Source organism: Canis lupus, chromosome 2 (assembly GCF_003254725.2).
Source record: "Canis lupus dingo isolate Sandy chromosome 2, ASM325472v2, whole genome shotgun sequence".
Taxonomy (NCBI): domain Eukaryota; kingdom Metazoa; phylum Chordata; class Mammalia; order Carnivora; family Canidae; genus Canis; species Canis lupus.
Genome location: NC_064244.1, coordinates 2,584,668 through 2,603,967, shown reverse-complemented (window position 1 = coordinate 2,603,967; position 19,300 = coordinate 2,584,668). Strand labels below are relative to the sequence as shown.

The 19,300-nt window shown below is 36.6% G+C and overlaps 1 protein-coding gene across 33 annotated transcripts in view; it reads right to left on the bottom strand.

Annotated features, from left to right (window-relative positions):
* The window catches only part of PARD3 (par-3 family cell polarity regulator), a 651,639-nt gene that overhangs the window by 311,664 nt on the left and 320,675 nt on the right, over nt 1-19,300 (bottom strand). For 27 of the 33 annotated variants that reach the window (XM_049099647.1, XM_025478472.3, XM_025478486.3 and 24 more), the window contains one exon: nt 15,530-15,661. The exons of the other annotated variants lie outside the window; for them this stretch is intronic. In XM_049099647.1, the coding sequence (XP_048955604.1) occupies nt 15,530-15,661 (132 nt within the window). The remainder of the gene's footprint in view (nt 1-15,529; nt 15,662-19,300) is intronic. 33 annotated transcript variants of the gene reach the window in all.

The window sequence follows — 19,300 nt, the reverse complement described above, 5'->3', positions numbered from 1 at the left end:
TGTAGAACCTAAAAAATACTATTAGTTTCAATGAAGAGGGGAAAAAAATTACACAGCAAAATCCCAGAAGGTAGGAGACTAAACTTTTATATAGCATGAGTACTAGATAAAATATCCATAGATTGAGGTAACTGGAATATATTCATGAATTGAAGTTCTAGTTATGTTTACTTCAACCTCTTTCAGTTTAAATTAAAGATCAACCTACATGAGAAGCATTATAGTCAAAAGTAAATAGCAATATTTACAAGCAAATAAAAATTTGTTTTACCTACAGAAGAAAAGCTTAGCCATAATGCTAGTTACTTCTTGGAAAATACTGAGAAACACCTTACTTAAAGTGTTTACAGTTCTACTACAATCAGAAAAACATGCTGATATATATCTCAGCTACATTTTTTTTATTGTCAAAGGATTTTAACCATATATATAATTACATGAAAACCATAACCACCTAACACATGTGGAAAATACAAAGAATACTAATTATATACTTCAAAAATGTTTCAAATATAAAAAGCATAATCTCAATTTTTTACAGTAGAATACACTGTTGTATGTAATTTACTTATTATTCTATCTAACAAGGCCTTATATTTAAAGATAAGAAACAAGTTGAGTTCCTAATCATAGAACGTGACTATTGAAAATTTATAGCAATCACTAGGACAGGGTGAGTGGCATAGAATAACAATAAATTTTATATTAGGTTTTGATTAGTATGTCATATAATTAAAATAACATTTACTGAATATTGAGCTACATAATCTTAGTAAAGTCTACAAGACTATGTTCTATTGTCTACTTTTTTACAAGTAAGAAAATTAAAACAGGAAAGAATCAAATTGGCATGACCAAAGTCACACAGCTAAGGGCAACAGAAATCTAACTTTTTCTGGGTCAAGAGCATAAGCTGTTAACCACTATGTCATGGTCAATAAGGCTTCTCATCAACTGTACTAGCATCAAAGAGGTCATTTCCCCAGATGCCTACATAAGGTAATGGCAGCTCAGAGAGGTCAGGCTAATAAATCCCTCAAAGAGGGAATCAATTCTCACTTGCTCATAGGGTTCTCCAAACAGAAGGTGCACCAGAACATCTTGTACTTAAAAGTAATGAAAATAAACTCTAAGTCATGGGATTAAAACCTGATAGGTATTTTGTGGAAAAATCATCAACTGGAATAAATGATTTGGATTTCCTCAAAATTTTATCACACTCCCTTTTTCCCAGAGATACTTTTAGAATATTATTTTTCAATAAAGGACCATTTTAATCCATGTTCTGCTGCTCCAAGAAACAGAAGATTAAGAAGTTTATTCAATTTTCCATTTAAGAAGTATGGGATCCATTTTTGGTCTACTTGACTAATAATATTCCTGGCCCAACCATTCCATTTTCAAGCACAGTGATGTCTTAGAGCAATCATCCAATGCACACATGACCAGAGATTAAATTAGATAATTAATGACATGATATTGATTCAAAAGTTGGGGGAAGGGGGGGACATCTGAGCAAAAGAGAAAGAAACAGCAGTCCAATAGAGTATAGGATATGCATGAGGTCATGGTAGGAGATGAGGCCTAAAAAAGTTAAATTGGATTTTGGATTACAGAGTACATAGAATACCAAGCTGATGAGTTTAATTTTAAATCAGAGGGCAGTAGAAAGTTTCTTCATGCTTTTAAACTTGGGGGTGATGCAATATATGTGGTGGTTTGAAAGATAATGCAAATAGGAATATGCAGAATTGACTAAAGAAGAAACAGTACAGGGAAATAAATATTACATCAGTCTGGTCAAAGGAATATGGCTGGGATGACAATATGTGCTAATAAAATAGAAAGATATGTACATACAGAAGAGTAAAGGTATGATATGTCACACCTGGCAACAGATAAAACATGAAGGAGAAGAGAAACAAAATAAGTTTGGGGCAGCCCGGGTGGCTCAGCGGTTTAGCACCGCTTTCGGCCCAGGGCGTGATCCTGGAGACCCGGGATCAGGTCCCATGTCAGGCTCCCTACATGGAGCCTGCTTCTCCCTCTGCCTGTGTCTCTGCCTCTCCTCTCTGTGTATTCTCATTCTCATTTTTTTAAAATCTTTAAAAAAAAATAATGTTTGAAACATGGGAGACTCATGGCAAAACTGCAAGACATGAAAAAGTCATAGACAATTATAGAATGTTCTAGGTTCAGGAAATATTTGGAAATTAGTGACTTGCAATTTCACAGGGGTCGAAGGTCATTCTGGCACACGGAGACAGGAAGTACTACACAACTAGATGGAGAGTTAGTTCCAGAACAAAGAGTTTCAACTCACATCGTCCTTTAGACTAGGGACTACTTCCCCTCTGCTTAGGAAAAAGTGTAGTTCAAAGGCATGCAGGATAGAAGGAATCAGCTAGCATTTGTAGGTAAGCACAGGCTAGGGGGACAGGAAAAGAAACTAAATGATCACATTAAGGAAGAGCATATAAAATCCCATCTAGAGAAATGACCTGCATGCACATAGAGCAAAAGACAGACATTTTTCTGTAAGTAATACCAGGGAGCTTAGAAACAGAATGTCAGAGAAGCCAGAGTAAGTCTTCTAGGCATAGAAGAGATTCAAAGTGCTAGTTCAGCCACTGACTAACAGCAGGAGAAAAACTGCACATGTATCTTAAGAAAACATTTTCCCCATCAGTAAAAATTCCTTGCATATTTTACCACTTCCAATATATTTAAGAAAATGAGACACAGGATTCATCTTTTTATTATCCACAACAAAATTAAGTTAATTAAGTAACAATGTAGACACTAATACAACTTACTCTCTCATCAAAAGTGAAAGTTTTTAAATTCAAATGGTCATTACACTGAGGAACAGAAAATACCTCAAATCCCTGCCTAAGCTTTGTCCAACATTAGACAACTAAATTAGCAAGAAGTTTAAAACAGCTCAATGGAAAAATCTCTTTAAAATAACAAACACGTTATTTTTATTTGAATTGAGACCTATTTTTCTTGGCCAACCTACAAAAATATGTTTCTCTTTCTAAGAGTTCAAGACATTAATGGCAAAGTCTCAGCCAAAGGTTTATAAAAGTATTAGTGAATCGGGTCTGTTTATGATTAAAATACAAAGTTCTCAGGAAAATTGGTCCCTCTAGGGACTTAAAATATGAGTAAGTCCAAAAGCCTAGATTTCTGCTGATATAATCTAACATTCTTTGCCCTCCCCTCAAACTTTCTCCAATTTAATCTGGAAGAGCCTCTTGAAAAGTAAAACATTCAGTATGTGAGGAAAGATATACTATCTATGGAATATGATATTCTTTATCCAAAATGCTTGCTATAAAAATGTTTTAGGATAAGTACTTTTTAGGATACACAAATTATTGGCAGACAGCCCTTTACCATTACAAATGTATTGAATAAAAGTATGGTACGGTTGGATGCAAATGTCATGAGAGAGGTCTAATGCCACCCCAAATTTAGTCACGCCTCCCTGAGAAAGACATGAAGGAAACCCTGAGACACAGATATGGGCCATGCTCTCATTAAGAGAGAAAGAAGACCATGTGATTAAAATGAACCATGGAAGTGCTACGATGGAAAAGGAGTAAAAAACTACTACCCATACCTTACTTTGGTTTTGGCAGAGGCCAGGCATGCGGATAAGGTAATGGCTGCAGGCAGCAGGTGTCAGGAAAAGTCTCCCAAGTCAGGAGACATCCAAGATGAGGGCAGAAGAACAGGACTTGGAAGAAAATAAGGGAGGATTTGGCCAGGCTATTCACAGGGCCTGTGATGTGCAACACAATAGGAGTCTGGAAGGCAGAGTGAATTCAGGGGACCAGCAAACCTGGGAGCACATGAGAGCAACAGCTCGACAGGTCAGTCAGTGGAGGAGCATTAGGGACACCCAAACACCAGGAAAACGCCAGCATCAAAACTAGTGTTTATGGAGTGTTTATGGTGTGTTAAGTACTGTTTTAGAAGTTTTACATGAATTGTCTCATCTAATCCTCATGATCTTCTGAAATATGTCTTTGAAAGTTACAAAACCTGATGTGAGATTGAGAAACTCCAAGACTTTGCTCAGCCTAGCACACGCTATGAAATTCCAACCAGGTCACTCTAACTTCAAGCAGCTAGCTGTTAACCACTTCATCTCTCAACTGATGCTGGTGGCCAAATCCCAGAAGGCTGTGACACATGGTTCTTCATGTCACATCACCCTGACCTCACTGGAGATGGGAGTGACAGGGGGGATGGCTGAGATGCAGTTGTAGGGACCCAAGAGAGTGGATGGCAATCTGAACTTGGGAAGGAACATGCAGGGGGAAAGGAAGGAGGGGGTTTCTGAGAGATATTTAGAAAGACAATCTCCAGGACAGAAGGTATGTTGAAAAGAGATAGCAAAAGTTAAGAATAATAATCAAAATATCCCAGGTTGGTCAATGATGCAAGCAACAGGATAGTACCCCAGGCTATGTTTTTTCTTGAGTGAAAATACCCTCAACATAACATAATAACCACCACATTCATATAGCAACATGTATTCATATTCACACAAGGCTTTTCTTGGAGAAAGTTAGATTCTGTATTAATTTTTGTCAACCATGGCATTTAATAAATCAGAATTTTATCTATGTGTAAAAGATAGAAAAACTGACATAAAGTGTCCAAAACCAAGCATCATGAATGGCAAAAGGCCTTTTGAATAGGGACACACATTCCCCCTTTCTAAACACTTAAATATAATTTAAGTGTTTAGATGTTTACCAAATATAAGTGTTTAGTGTTTACCAAAGAGTTTGGTATCTATGATTAAAATATTTATTTATACTGTGTGTGTAACCATTTCTAGTCTATAAATTGATGCTACAGATAAAAAAATTTAAGAAAGAAATCATTGCATTTATAGCCAACTGAAACTTCCACCTATAACTGCATATGTCAACACCTTACCGTCTTAACTTTCTGAACACCAGAGAGAGAGAAGTTTGGAAACAAGAATAATCTAAACCGGATGCTAAAGGTACAGGAGAATTCATCATATCCATATTTTATATACCAAAGCTCCATTTCTCCTAGAATAAGAAAATTCATCTTTAAAAGAAAACAAAAATTTTGTGGGCTTGAGGTCCCAGAGTAATGGTATAATTCATATTCAATCTAATGAAAATGAAAACCCTTAGAATTCTCTGAAAGAAAAATTTTAAAACAGAAAAAAAAATGGATTCTCAAACAAATGAAATAAACACATTCAGAAAAGAATATTAACTCTATTACTTTCACTTCAATTGCTCATAAACTATTAAATATAATCAAATGGTTTGTTCAAATATTGCTTTTCCAATTAAGTGGAAAATTTATCTGTCACTTGAGTTATGAACAAATTTAATATTTTCTGATAATTAAATATATTTGGAAATCTAACAGAATTTATGGCTATGCTGGGCCCATCACAACATTCTCTTCTTTCCCATGTCTCACTAAGGCTCACTTAAGTCACAGCAGCTCGTACCCTCTGCTACCATTACCTCCTCCACAGAGCTTTCAGACACTCAGGTAGTAGCTTCCCTGGGCTGCTGTGGTCAACTGTAATTCAGCAGACATTATCGGGACACAGACAGCCTGTTGGTAACAGACTGATAGCATTCACCTTTCAACACTTAAATCCAGGGATCCCTGGGTGGCGCAGCGGTTTGGCGCCTGCCTTTGGCCCAGGGCGCGATCCTGGAGACCCAGGATCGAATCCCACATCAGGCTCCCGGTGCATGGAGCCTGCTTCTCCCTCTGCCTGTGTCTCTGCCTCTCTCTCTCTCTCTCTGTGTGACTATCATAAATAAATAAAAAAAAAAAAAAAAATTTTTAAAAAAAAAAAAATCCATGTTCTATTGCAAGACATTCTCAGAGAAAGATCAACTTGGGCATGAGGAAGGGTGTGCTCTCCATCATATCATCGAGTGCTCTGAAGTAGGAACATTGCTTTACCTTGATTTTTCCTCCATTCTTTGGTCCTTCAGTATGAAATAATTTTTCAGTCTTTTTGCCATGTGCAGAATGCCAAGTGACGAGCAATGATGAATCAATCATCAGAGACTCAAAAGTATGACTGTTTCTAAGGTTTCCGTATGTATGTGTCTTAATATTTAACAGGTTTCTCTGATTTACTTATAATCTGCAACTTTTAGCTCATGATTAATGAAAATCACATCATCATATCAAATGGCATTATAAAAATCTAGTCCACCTAACAAAGAGTCTATTCATAATTTGGGGGATCAGAAAAAGGGGGGATATTACAAACATTTTCCTTTCGATTTACTGAAACACTTATTCACCCAAAAGTTCATTGACACTAAGAGCTCCAAACAAAAGTAAATGAAACAACGCCTGCGCTATTTCAGGGCCTGGTGAGAGAGGAAGCAATAATGAAGACAGCAAGGACATCAAGCTTTTTCAAAAGTGGAGACTAGGGAAGGTCCTCGGAGGAGGAGGATGTGACCTGATAAAAGAAAGGTAAGAAGGAACCAAATCTGTGCATTGGGAGGGACAGCAAGCCAGGCAGGGGCAACAGCAAGCCAGAGGCCTACGGGGAGGAGAAAGTATGAACTGACAGGAAAGATCTAGCATAGAAAGACACTGATAAGGTCATGATTGTGGAGAGGAGCAGAGGAAAAAAGCAAAATCCTAAGACTGAGATGGGATGGCAGGCAGGGGAAAGGGCATGATGTTTGGCTTTTGAGAGGCCCGGGCACTTTCTCCCAGGTACAAGCAAGAGGTTTGGGCAGGTTAGCGTTGACATGAGGATCTTACTGTAATACTGCTTCCCTTTTCTCAGGAGTATGATGTTAAACCCACAGGAGGGCCAGCTAAGGGATTACTTCGGAGAATTAAAGGGACTACCAGAGGTAAGGAGAGAGATTATGTTTCTCAAAGGGTTTAACTTGATTCCAATTGATATCGACATCGCAATTTTTATCTTATAATTTGGGAACTATAGTATTTGCAGAAAAAGAAAAAAATTGCCCAGTTTTCCAATCTTATGAAGTTCGATTTACCAAAAATAAAAGATATTTCAAAAGTGTGTTTTCACTATGAAAGAGGATAAATAACAGAAAACATAAATTGAAAGCCAAAAGCCCACTCTATTGCCCCTCCCATACCATCAGGGGTACTAATGGAAACTACATGTTCTTTTCAGGACTTTAATGTCTTTAGAATTTGTTGGCTATGAAAGAAAGTTCACAACAGCCTTCTTTCAGCCACATGAGCAGAGACAAAAATGGATCATAGATATACAACAGACCCAGTGAAAATACTGAGGGGCACAGACCTCAGTGGTGGGAAAAGGAACATAAAACCATTGGGCAAAATGGTTTGGCACTTAAAACAGCAAATTTTCAGGACCATTTCAGAACCATGCTGAAGGTGACTGGAAAAAGCCTGTGTAGGACTGATTTTTAAAAAAGAGAGAGACAGAGAGATGGGACACCTGGGTGGTTTAGGGTTGAGCATCTGCCTTCGGCTCAGGTCATGATCCCAGGGTCCTGGGATCAAATCCTGCATGGGGCTCCCCGCAGGGAGCCTGCTTCTCCCTCAGCCTATGTCTCTGCTTTTCTGTGACTCTCATGAATAAATATTTTTTAAAAGAGAGAGAGAAAGAGAGAGAGAAACATACCTACCTAGATCATAAGATTCCAAAATTTAAAACGGCTTCTGAGTGATACCATTTGTAGAGGCAGACTTCAAGAAATGGGTAGTGAAACAACATACTGTAAGCTGAAAATGTTAATGTAATTTCTTAACCAGTATTTTTAAAAGAATAGCAGTTCCACTGTTCACTGAACACAGAAATAAAGAACAAATTTTCAAAAGCAAATGACATACAAATTAGTGGGAATAAACAGAGCTAAAATATAAAGCATGCATTCTTTTCATATTTAATCGCACAGCTCACAACAAAAATCTTTAAGACTGACTATGATGAAAATATGAAAAGGCACCGGAGGGTCATAGCTAGAAATGAAAATGTATCTTTATCCACAGTGCATGCTCTAAATGCCTGGTTCTAGCAGCTGTATTCACAGGCAAGAAAATCATCAGCTACTAACAGATTCCCCATGAAGGTTAATCCACATTCCAGCAAAGATTTTTCACTGGGTAGAATTTCTGTCTCACTTCCCTGCTGCTTGCATGCTTTTAGCTCCATAGGCCAAACAAGCAATAAATAGGGTCAGTAGTAAAGGGACAGAATTGATGAGGAACCCCCTGAACTGCATAACCTTCTCAAAGCCGGTGAATCAAATGGTGTCTCCCCGATTCCCGTCACATCACAGAGGGACCCAGATGCTCAGCAAGTGGCCAAGCAGAAGCCCTTGTAAGACACTTGGCATTCTTAAATAGTATTTTTAGATTTAATTGTGTTTAAACCACACGAGCTTGCCAAAAACAAAAGGGAATATAAAAAATGGATACAGACACAGAGATTAATGCTAATGCTATTTTTGTGTCAGATTATGTTCTTCAGAAAAGAAACAGAGATGATTTAAAAAGATTAAAGTTTATTCTAAAAAAAAAAAAAAAAAAAAAAAAAAGTTTATTCTAATTCTGATAAGATGCCTCAGAAGCAAGAATCCAATTCTGAAAGGATAATGAGGGCATTAGAAGTCCACCAGGGATAGAAACAAACCAGCCCATCATACCAAATGGCACTTCCGATATGCAGGGAGAAAATAGTAGTAAGAGAATAAAAATAGTTCTAGAGAGAGAGTTGTTGACGTATAACCAGTAAGTTTGTTCTTCCCTAAAATAAAGATAGGGGAGAAAGTTGCATCCAACAGAACTCTACAACACACTGGAAACTAGATCTGCATTTTACATGTTCTGTGCCATTTAATCCTCACGTGCAAAGTCAATATCTGAACAAATGGGTATTATTTTCCCCATTCTGGACACAGTGAAAATGAACTGTGTAGAGTTTATTAACCCAGAGAAGGTCACACAGAAGGACCTACTCATGGGAGGGGCAGGTTTCCAGGGTCTGTACACACTCTACAGGCTGTCTTTTTGTCACTAACGAGAAAAAAAGCATCCAAAGTGGCTCTCCTTGAGGCTGGGAAGGCTCCTCTGGAAATGAATGTGTCCTTCTCAATAGAATGTCTACCAGGGAACTATGCTCTAGTCCCCTTCTTCCACCCGATGTTTCCTGTCCACAGCCCTCTGATAATAAAAAGAGAAAATATGTAGGGCCGATGGAAAAGGATATGCCAAATCCATACGGGGTACTTGAATCATGTTTTAAAACATAAATAATTTTAGGATATGTATTACAATACTCATCTTGTTACTAAAGCACAAAATCTATTGTCATTAATATATCCAGATGAGAAAAAAAACTCTTTTCAAAGGTTGTTTTGGTTTTATTTTTAATGTTATTGTGAATATAAAAGGTTTCTGCTTAAAGAACATCTCTGGCATTTTATAATGAAAACTAAATTTAATTTTAAAACAATTTTGATGTTTTTAGTTTCTACATTAGCTGTTGCTGAGGAAAACACAATTATGTTTGCTTCTGCCCAAGTTCTGTAGAAGTTTGCCAATTAGGAAATAATACGAATAAATCCTCTTCTTTTAATAGATGAACTGTAGAATTTTAGAATTTGGAGACAGAGGGCTTTACTTTTTATCCAGATAACCCTATCAGTCATTTGGTTTCTCAGGGTTTATGAGCTAAAAAAATTAAAGCGTAAACGAACACATTCCAGGTACCATTTGGCAGCACCAGAACCTAACCTTACGTCCCTTAATGAGGCAGATGCCATGAGGCCCTGCATCTGCCCACATCAGAATTTCTATAGTCTTTCCATGTTTTAACAAGATAACCTTGTGGTCAGTTCACTGACTGATCTACAGCTGTTGTAATCAGATTGCTAAGGAAGTCATCGTCTAACTTTGTAATTTAAAAAGTATGATCGGAAAAAAAAATAAAAATAAAAATAAAAATAAAAATAAAAATAAAAATAAAAATAAAAATAAAAAGTATGATCGGGATCCCTGGGTGGCGCAGTGGTTTGGCACCCGCCTTTGGCCCAGGGCGTGATCCTGGAGACCCGGGATCGAGTCCCACGTCGGGCTCCCGGTGCGTGGAGCCTGCTTCTCCCTCTGCCTGTGTTTCTGCCTCTCACTCTCTCTCTCTCTCTCGCTCTCTCTCTCTGTGTGACTGTCATAAATAAATAAAAATTTTTTTAAAAAATTAAAAAAAAAAAGTATGATCATTTCCTATGGGGAAACTGACGACTTATGCTATCTGGGTGTTCTAAGTGTCAGTGAAATGAGGTGGCATTTTTTTGTGGGTTTTTGTTTTGTTTTGTTTGCATTTAGAAAAGGCTATTAAACACTTGGGAAAGGAAAAGATCTCCCCGTATGCAGGCAGGTCAAAGGAAAAACCAATTTCAATTAGAGGCATGGAAGCAGGACCTACAACTGATCATCCCAGACACCCATCATTTTATCACTCCAGGGATAAAATAAAATAAAATAGGGAACACTCAGTACTACAATTACTTATTGACTGGCTTATTCATTTTTTTATTAAAATAAAATAAAATAAAATAGGGAACACTCAGTACTACAATTACTTATTGACTGGCTTATTCATTTTTTTTAAACCATTCCATATAAAATCTGGAAAAGCTTAAAAATGTTTCTTCACTACAGTATGTTTAACACATGCAAAGTAGGCTCTAAATTTTAAAATTTATTGATGTCCTAGATCTTCAAAGATTTGGCCTTAATCAAATTCTAATGAAAAGTAAATATGGAACCCTGTCATAGAATCCTATCTTGATAAGTGAATGTATGCATTGGGTATCATGTGAAGTTATAAAGCATAAATATTTTCAAAAGTCTAAAGAGTATCAGATAAACAGGCAATGTGCAGTATTCCTTTTTCAGAATAAAACAAATGAATTTATTCTTAAGCATTATTTTATTTAAATATGATTTCTATTTAGAGGCAACTGACAGGCTCAGTAGAGCATGAGACTCTTGATCTTGGGGTTATGAGTTCAAGCCTGACACTGGGTATAGAGCTTATTTACTTACTTAACATTTAAAATAGGAAAAATATGTTTTCTATTTAACATTCAGCTATTTTCTACTTCTAATATCTAGGACATGACTCAGGCAAATGTAAAAACAGACACTATCCCTCTATTAGTCATCCTCATTTCAGAAGGATTAAGTATCAAAAGTCAAGAATGTTCCATTCCACATGAAAAAATTTGAAGCAGAAGCATCATGACTGCAGATAGTGACAAAAGTTCATAAAATAAGAAAAAAAGGCACTGTCACTGTTCCTTAAACTCATTGCTTTGAGACAACACTGAATGTTGGGGACCAGAAGGCCAGGGGACAAAGGTGAGGATGGTGCACAATCATTGTCACACTTGAATTCTGTCATCACCAAACATTTAAGTTAGTTTTCCTCATGGTTTGCCTCCTCCTGGTATAATCTGCCAATTAGATAAAGTTTCTGCTTGATGGAAAAAATCCTAGAACAAGGATTTTTCTCTAAAGGTCAGAGCAATCATTCCCCTATGACAGAGCTTAAGTGGCAGATAGAATGTGCCTTGCACCTCTTTGCTATTTCTGTTAATTGGCTTCAGGCCTGTTCACCAAGTCAAGGTAGTGAAAATGGCAGGCTCCCAATTAGCTTAAATTTCCCTTTAGGTCCCTCTACTTTCAGGCCTTAAATTCTACCAATAACATATTATAAAGTTTCTGCCTCCTCTTTTGTGGAATTTATTAGTTGCAATAAACTGTAGGTATATAAGAATAAAGTCAGCTTATGATCTATTATCAACCAATATTAAATTATAGTCTCCAAAGAGTCAGGGAAATGGTAATGGTCAAAAGGAATTCAGATTTTTTTAAAGCAATGCTGCACATCAAATCTAAACCTTTTGGTTTTTTTTGTTGTTGTTGTTGTTTCTTGGGTCTCAGAATCAAAATTTCAGAAGCATGAAAACTTTTTCAAGGCAACACAACAACAACCCATTTATTCCTGAAGTCCTTTGTGCTTCCTCTGAAATCTCAGAAAAAGGAAGTCACAAGAAAAAGATGCTCTTTAAAAGATACACAGTCCTCTTACCTTCTGAGAGGAACCTAATATAGGATTCGGCTACAGGCAAGAATTAGTCACTGAAAAGCAGGACTTCTATTTCTGGGAATCATGTTGAGCTTGACTCCAAGTGCTTCCTGGTATAAAGTTCTAATAAGACACATCCCCTACCTTTGATTATATGAGTGCACCTTACAAAATATTTTAAGAGAGGGAAAGAATCAATATGCCCTTATAAAGGATCAACCCCACAAAAAGAGAAAGCCACCTTCAGTTTCCAGAGGTGCCTCCTAGCTCAGCACTTTTACACGCTCTCTTGTGCTTTTCATTCCTACTGTTATTTCCACTGGCAAAACTGATGTACTCACTCAAAATTGCCTTCAAAAAAACAAAGATAATGAGATGAGCAATCTAGTAGGAAACAGAGCAAAAACGAAACCACTGAAGGCATATAAAATCTAGAACTCTGTTGACTTCTTTAGTCCAGATGGCATAACTCAATGAAGACAGTTCTACCCTGGTGATCCCAAATTGTAAAGGTGGGTGGATGATTTTTGGTTTTTAACCATATAAAACATGTTTTTGATCTATGTATCACTCGTCTGTTACTATATTTTTAATAGCAAAAACCAAGGAGAAAAAAAGCCACAGAAGAGACATCAGTCCATTAAAGCCAGATGACTTATGGGGAACAGTCAAAAGAATAAATGCACAATTAAATGATACTATCTGGACTAGATTTACAGTGTGTCCAGCATAACTTCCGAGTCCTCTTCTGCCCAAACAACTGTGCCTACTTTTTAATATGGATTTTATGTTATTTTTGCTATTCTTGTCTAGTTAAATAGATTTCAGTTTGGTTAATTATACTGCTGATGTGAAATCATCAAATTTAGTGAATGGATCATCATTTTTTAAACTTAAGCCAAGGAAGAAGATGTTTTCAGGCTCAGGAATCAATTAGCTAATGTCATTTACATTAGACTACACAGACTCAGAAAGTACTTATTTTTTAAAAACCTGCTTAGCGTGGAGCAAATGCTTCAAACAACTTCAACAGAAGTAAATCAAAACTGTCTTTGTGGGGGCGGGGGGGTGGCTCCTCAATGCAATTCCTTTTGTGGAAAAAGAACCTATTTTATACCAAAATTACAAAGAAAAGTTATACTACTTCTTTAAAAACAGATCTAAAACCACAATAGTAAGAAAAAGGTCGTATTTTTAGAATACAATTAAATATACTATACCTTAGAAACCCCGGGCTAATCTTATAATAAAAATATTTAAAATAATCATATTTAGCATATTTAGCTAACCATCCTTCCCTTCTTGCTTTAACGGAACCCTGATTGTGTTCAGTGATGAGTGGCTGTGTTTCAGGGAAGACAAACCACCACTCCCACACCCTCAACTCCAGGAGATCTTGCTCAACTAGTCTAAACCAACAATTTCCTTTGATTTAGAAATTGACAGACAAGTCATTCAATGCTAGACAACACAACCTGAAGGACAGCTGTTAGGCGGTGGGGGGAGTGGCTCCTGGGAAAGGTCTGTCTGCTTTCAAAAAGAGCCACGCAGAAGAGAAAGGCAAACATGTGATGCCAAGGCTCTGATAGAAATGGACAAGCTGGAACATACAGCCATGGAGGCCCTATATCAGATTCCCAGAAAATGGAGAATCTGGATCCTCAGTGAGGTCCACTAGGCTGTGGAGTACACCCGCTCCATCCCTTCCTCTAGATTTCTCATTAAATGAATGAGTACCTTCTTACACAATCTGAATTTTCTGTTCTTGGCAGCCAATTTTTTTCCTAACATATTAAGACACAGTTTTTCTGGGTACCACATATGATTCTAAGCCCTTGGCAGGCATTCCATCAGTGGATGCAAGAACTGCAGGAGCAGGTTCTATGATTATACCTATTTGATAAATGAGTAAATTGAAGTATGGACAAGTTAGCCACATGCCCACATCTCATTTATGGTGGATAGCTGGTAACTGGCAGGTCTTACTTCACACCCATGCTAAACTAATTCTTCATAATATTTACTTCAAAATGATAATAATAACACCAATGAGTTTAAACTTTATATTACCTTGAGAAAATAATGTTTTTCCTAAGTAGAATTTCCATGGTTTTTAATTATTTCAAATTATTCCTATCACACAATGCTTCTAATGTATTCGAACATGTACTGTATGATAAAAATCAGTATCTTTGTAATACCATCTGTGGTATCAAAGACAAACTGTCCTTCTCTATTGTTTCATATTCCAACACTCCAAATACACAAAATTATTTTAGGAGGTTTATGCTATAAAACATAGACTAAGATGAATTAAGTAAAACATTTAGGATTTCTTTCTACTGACATTATTAATCTACATTGAAAAATAACTTCCAAAATCTAGGCAATAAAATTATTAATAATTTTTGAAATCACTAAAAAGAAAACATTTTCTGAGTACTCACATAGCCTTCCATTTATATAAACTTTTTAAAGAAAATAAGTGACAAACTGAGGAGATAAGTGTGTTTTTAATATTTTTAATACAAAAACTATTTAAAACTACAAAGAAAACACTAAAATTTCCACTGCAAGGAAAACACCATGACTAACAGTAAACAAGACTTTAAACAACAACAACACTGGAAGAATTTGGTTTTTATACATCAAAACTTATTAGATAAATTCTTTTTTTTTTTTTTGTTTATCAGGTAAATTCTTAATCTTCATGCAATGAAGGCTTCTCCGCCAGTGACATAACTTTTCAGTTGTTTTTCCCGGGATGTGAATCAGTTACTTAAAATGAGTAGTAAACAATTCTGATTTCATGAATTGTAGATGGCCATCCTACAGAGTAAACTGAGCAACTCTAAAAACTTATAAACCTAAAATGGTTCCTTGACATTTATGGAAAGGAAAGTCATCAAACCTGACAAAATCATCTGATTCTAAAATAACACTATAGCATGTATTTTTCCTATAGAGTCAAGTCAGGTTAAGACAGAACATTTTAATTTGCCTCTTCAGGTCCTTTGACTTATTGCCTATCAAAAAAGAGAAGAACCTATCTATAAGTGGTCTTGAAAGTCTACTCATAAACTGTACTGTTCACGGCCAAATGTCTGTGCCTCAGCAACGTAACAAGCTCTGATGTCATGAAACTTCAGAATCTACAACAAATATTCATAACCACGTATGAGAAGTCTTTGATGCAGGACAGCCACAGAAACAGTCTATACTTACATTAGATGAACATAGAGCCTGGTACTTACCTGAAATTTGTTAGAATAATTTACCTTTAATCATCATCTGTGATGGAGGGAAATACCCATACATCTTCCAGGGTATGGACTAGAAAGTTACACCAATGACACACGTAGAAGTATTAATTTATTTTACCTGTTCTTGCTTCTCCAGCCACCTGTCCACCATTGGGTGACTGGCACTCAGAGATGAACGAGCATTGTCTCTCTGAAATTGGTGAGACCAGTTACTAGCATCCCGTGGAAGGCTTCTATAGTTTTCATCTTTCTATTCAAAAAGAAACAAAAAGGTGTCTTGTAAAAAACTAGACCTTGCAAATTAACAATGCACTTGGTCTTCCAAAAGTAGCAGAAAAGTGATTCTGCATATTTAAAATATTTTTCCCAACCCTATACAAAATAGTTGATTGAGGATATTTCACCCAGATTAGACCTCATGAATGCAGTCATCCGCCTAGGATAAGAGAGTTTAATGACTTGAGCAGGGAAGGTAGCCACGCACATGTGCATAAGAGATGAGACAATATTCCCTGCACTCCCTCCCAAATCAATCTCCCCAGGCTAGTTACATGCACAGAAAATGAAAAGTACTTCTCTATAAGACTAGTATTATCTCTCAATCATGGAATTTCCTCTTTTCAGCTTTCTAGTCTTACAATAGCATTGTGAGATATTTTGGGTAATTCACCAAAAACATTTAAAATAAGAAAGACCAGGGATCCCTGGGTGGCGCAGCGGTTTGGCGCCTGCCTTTGGCCCGGGGCACGATCCTGGAGACCCGGGATCGAATCCCACGTCGGGCTCCCGGTGCATGGAGCCTGCTTCTCCCTCTCTCTGCCTGTGTCTCTGCCTCTCTCTCTCTCTCTCTGTGACTATCATAAATAAATAAAAATTAAAAAAAAATTAAAAAAAAAGATCAAGATCAAGAAATTAAAAAAAATAAATAAATAAAATAAAATAAAATAAAATAAAATAAGAAAGACCAATGAATTTGCTATTTAGATCTTTGTAGTTGTGTGATTTTGGGCAAAAGATTTTGGGCAAGAGTTTGGACTGTTCTGTTAACTACTTCATGAGCTAGCTGTAAGCATTAATTCAAATATCAGGTAAAGAAAAAAATTAACTTGGTACATAACATATATACATAATTGTTCACTTCAACATGTTTATGGCAAGTGAAGTCTTTACATTAAAACCTAGTTGATAAATATTTATTTATTTATTTATTTATTTATTTATTTATTTATTTATTTAATATGTCTCAAAGCAACCAATGCTACTGAATTGTTTCTTTGAAATAGTAACTTATAACAAGCTTTTGGGCTGCAAAACTGAATTTCAGTGTCCTGAAAAGAAATGAGAGAGCTAAGATAAGGAGCAGAGTCAAACATTTTACTTCAACACATAAATCTAAATATCTCCTACTAGAACAAATTTAAAATGTTAACCTCACTTGGACCCACTTACATCAGTGCCCTGCTTCAAGTGAACTACTGAAATATTCTCCTTAATAACTTTGTTAAGGATAATGTGGCTCTATACATTGTACACATGATTGCTTCCTATTCTTCATTACTTCAACCATATGAACAACAAATACATAGAAAACAAATGTGAGACAAGATTCCATCAAAATCCTAGAGAAGAACACAGGCAACACCCTTTTTGAACTCGGCCATAGTAACTTCTTGCAAGATACATCCACGAAGGCAAAAGAAACAAAAGCAAAAATGAACTATTGGGACTTCATCAAGATAAGAAGCTTTTGCACAGCAAAGGATACAGTCAACAAAACTCAAAGACAACCTACAGAATGGGAGAATATATTTGCAAATGACATATCAGATAAAGGGCTAGTTTCCAAGATCTATAAAGAACTTATTAAACTCAACACCAAAGAAACAAACAATCCAATCGTGAAATGGGCAAAAGACATGAACAGAAATCTCACAGAGGAAGACATAGACATGGCCAACATGCATATGAGAAAATGCTCTGCATCACTTGCCGTCAGGGAAATACAAATGAAAACTACAATGAGATACCACCTCACACCAGTGAGAATGGGGAAAATTAACAAGGCAGGAAACAACAAATGTTGGAGAGGATGCGGAGAAAAGGGAACCCTCTTCCACTGTTGGTGGGAATGTGAACTGGTGCAGCCACTCTGGAAAACTGTGTGGAGGTTCCTCAAACAGTTAAAAATATACCTGCCCTACGACCCAGCAATTGCACTGTTGGGGATTTACCCCAAAGATACAAATGCAATGAAACGCCGGGACACCTGCACCCCGATGTTTCTAGCAGCAATGGCCACGATAGCCAAACTGTGGAAGGAGCCTCGGTGTCCAACGAAAGATGAATGGATAAAGAAGATGTGGTTTATGTATACAATGGAATATTACTCAGCTATTAGAAATGACAAATACCTACCATTTGCTTCAACGTGGATGGAACTGGAGGGTATTATGCTGAGTGAAGTAAGTCAGTCGGAGAAGGACAAACATTATATGTTCTCATTCATTTGGGGAATATAAATAATAGTGAAAGGGAAAATAAGGGAAGGGAGAAGAAATGTGTGGGAAATATCAGAAAGGGAGACAGAACATAAAGACTGCTAACTCTGGGAAACGAACTAGGGGTGGTAGAAGGGGAGGAGGGCGGGGGGTGGGAGTGAATGGGTGACGGGCACTGGGTGTTATTCTGTATGTTAGTAAATTGAACACCAATAAAAAAATAAATTAAAAAAAAAAAAAAGAAAACAAAAAAGTGTAATATGATAGGTTTGCATTGTATAGACCTTAGCAACAGACCAAGATACTGTTTTCTGCTCCTTCATGAATTCCATCAGAGAAAAAAGATAAAATGTATTGATGGCCCTGACACTATGCCAATAATGTGATGAATGAAAAATCTTTTGAAATCTATAAATATTTACCAGTATATACTTCAGTATGAAACTTTATAAGTTCTCTTTTAATATATAATAATTATATATATAATTATATAATATATAATAATAATATATAAGATAATAAATTAAAACCTCTACAAAACTAAACATTAGCAGCAAGTAGTTTTTACATTTTACTAAACTGTGTAAATGTCTGGTTATTGCAATTCAAGAAAGCCGTAACACAGCATCTAACACTAAGCAAAAGAAAAACACTGTAAGGTCAGGATGCTGCTCCACAGCCAGAATTAGGGCCTGACTTTACTGCAAGAACATGGAAGTGGAAAAATAAGCAAAGGACACAAAGTCTAAGGAAAAGAATAAAGCAATAAGAAACCAAAGCTGGGGATCCCTGGGTGGTGCAGCAGTTTGGCGCCTGCCTTTGGCCCAGGGCGCAATCCTGTAGACCCGGGATCGAATCCCACATCGGGCTCCCGGTGCATGGAGCCTGCTTCTTCCTCTGCCTGTGTCTCTGCCTCTCTCTCTCTCTCTGTGACTATCATAAATAAATAAATTAAAAAAAAAAAAAAAAGAAACCAAAGCTCACTGGATCTCAAAATACTGAGAGCTCTGCCTTAAAACTTGGGTATAACTTGAGAACAAAGCAAAATTATCTGACTTACTGTCAAGAAATTCAAATAAGTCATAAAGGGTAAATAATGTATTAATGACAGAATCTTAATTGTCTACAAAGTGAAGAAGGACTGGGAGTGTGGAGAAACACAAGCACAATATTTATATCAAGGATCTTGGGGCTGCTACGATGGTTCAGGACCTGGCTTCTTTATTCACTTTCGACTATTAGAGCTGATTATTATACCAACTCTTTACTTTGAAAGTGAATAATTAAATAGAAGGTATTAAAAATCTTTTCTGCCTTTTCAGTAGGAACTATATTTCAGGGAAACCAGCAGTGCCAGTCGATGAGGGGAACCTTGTCTTTTCAGAAGAATG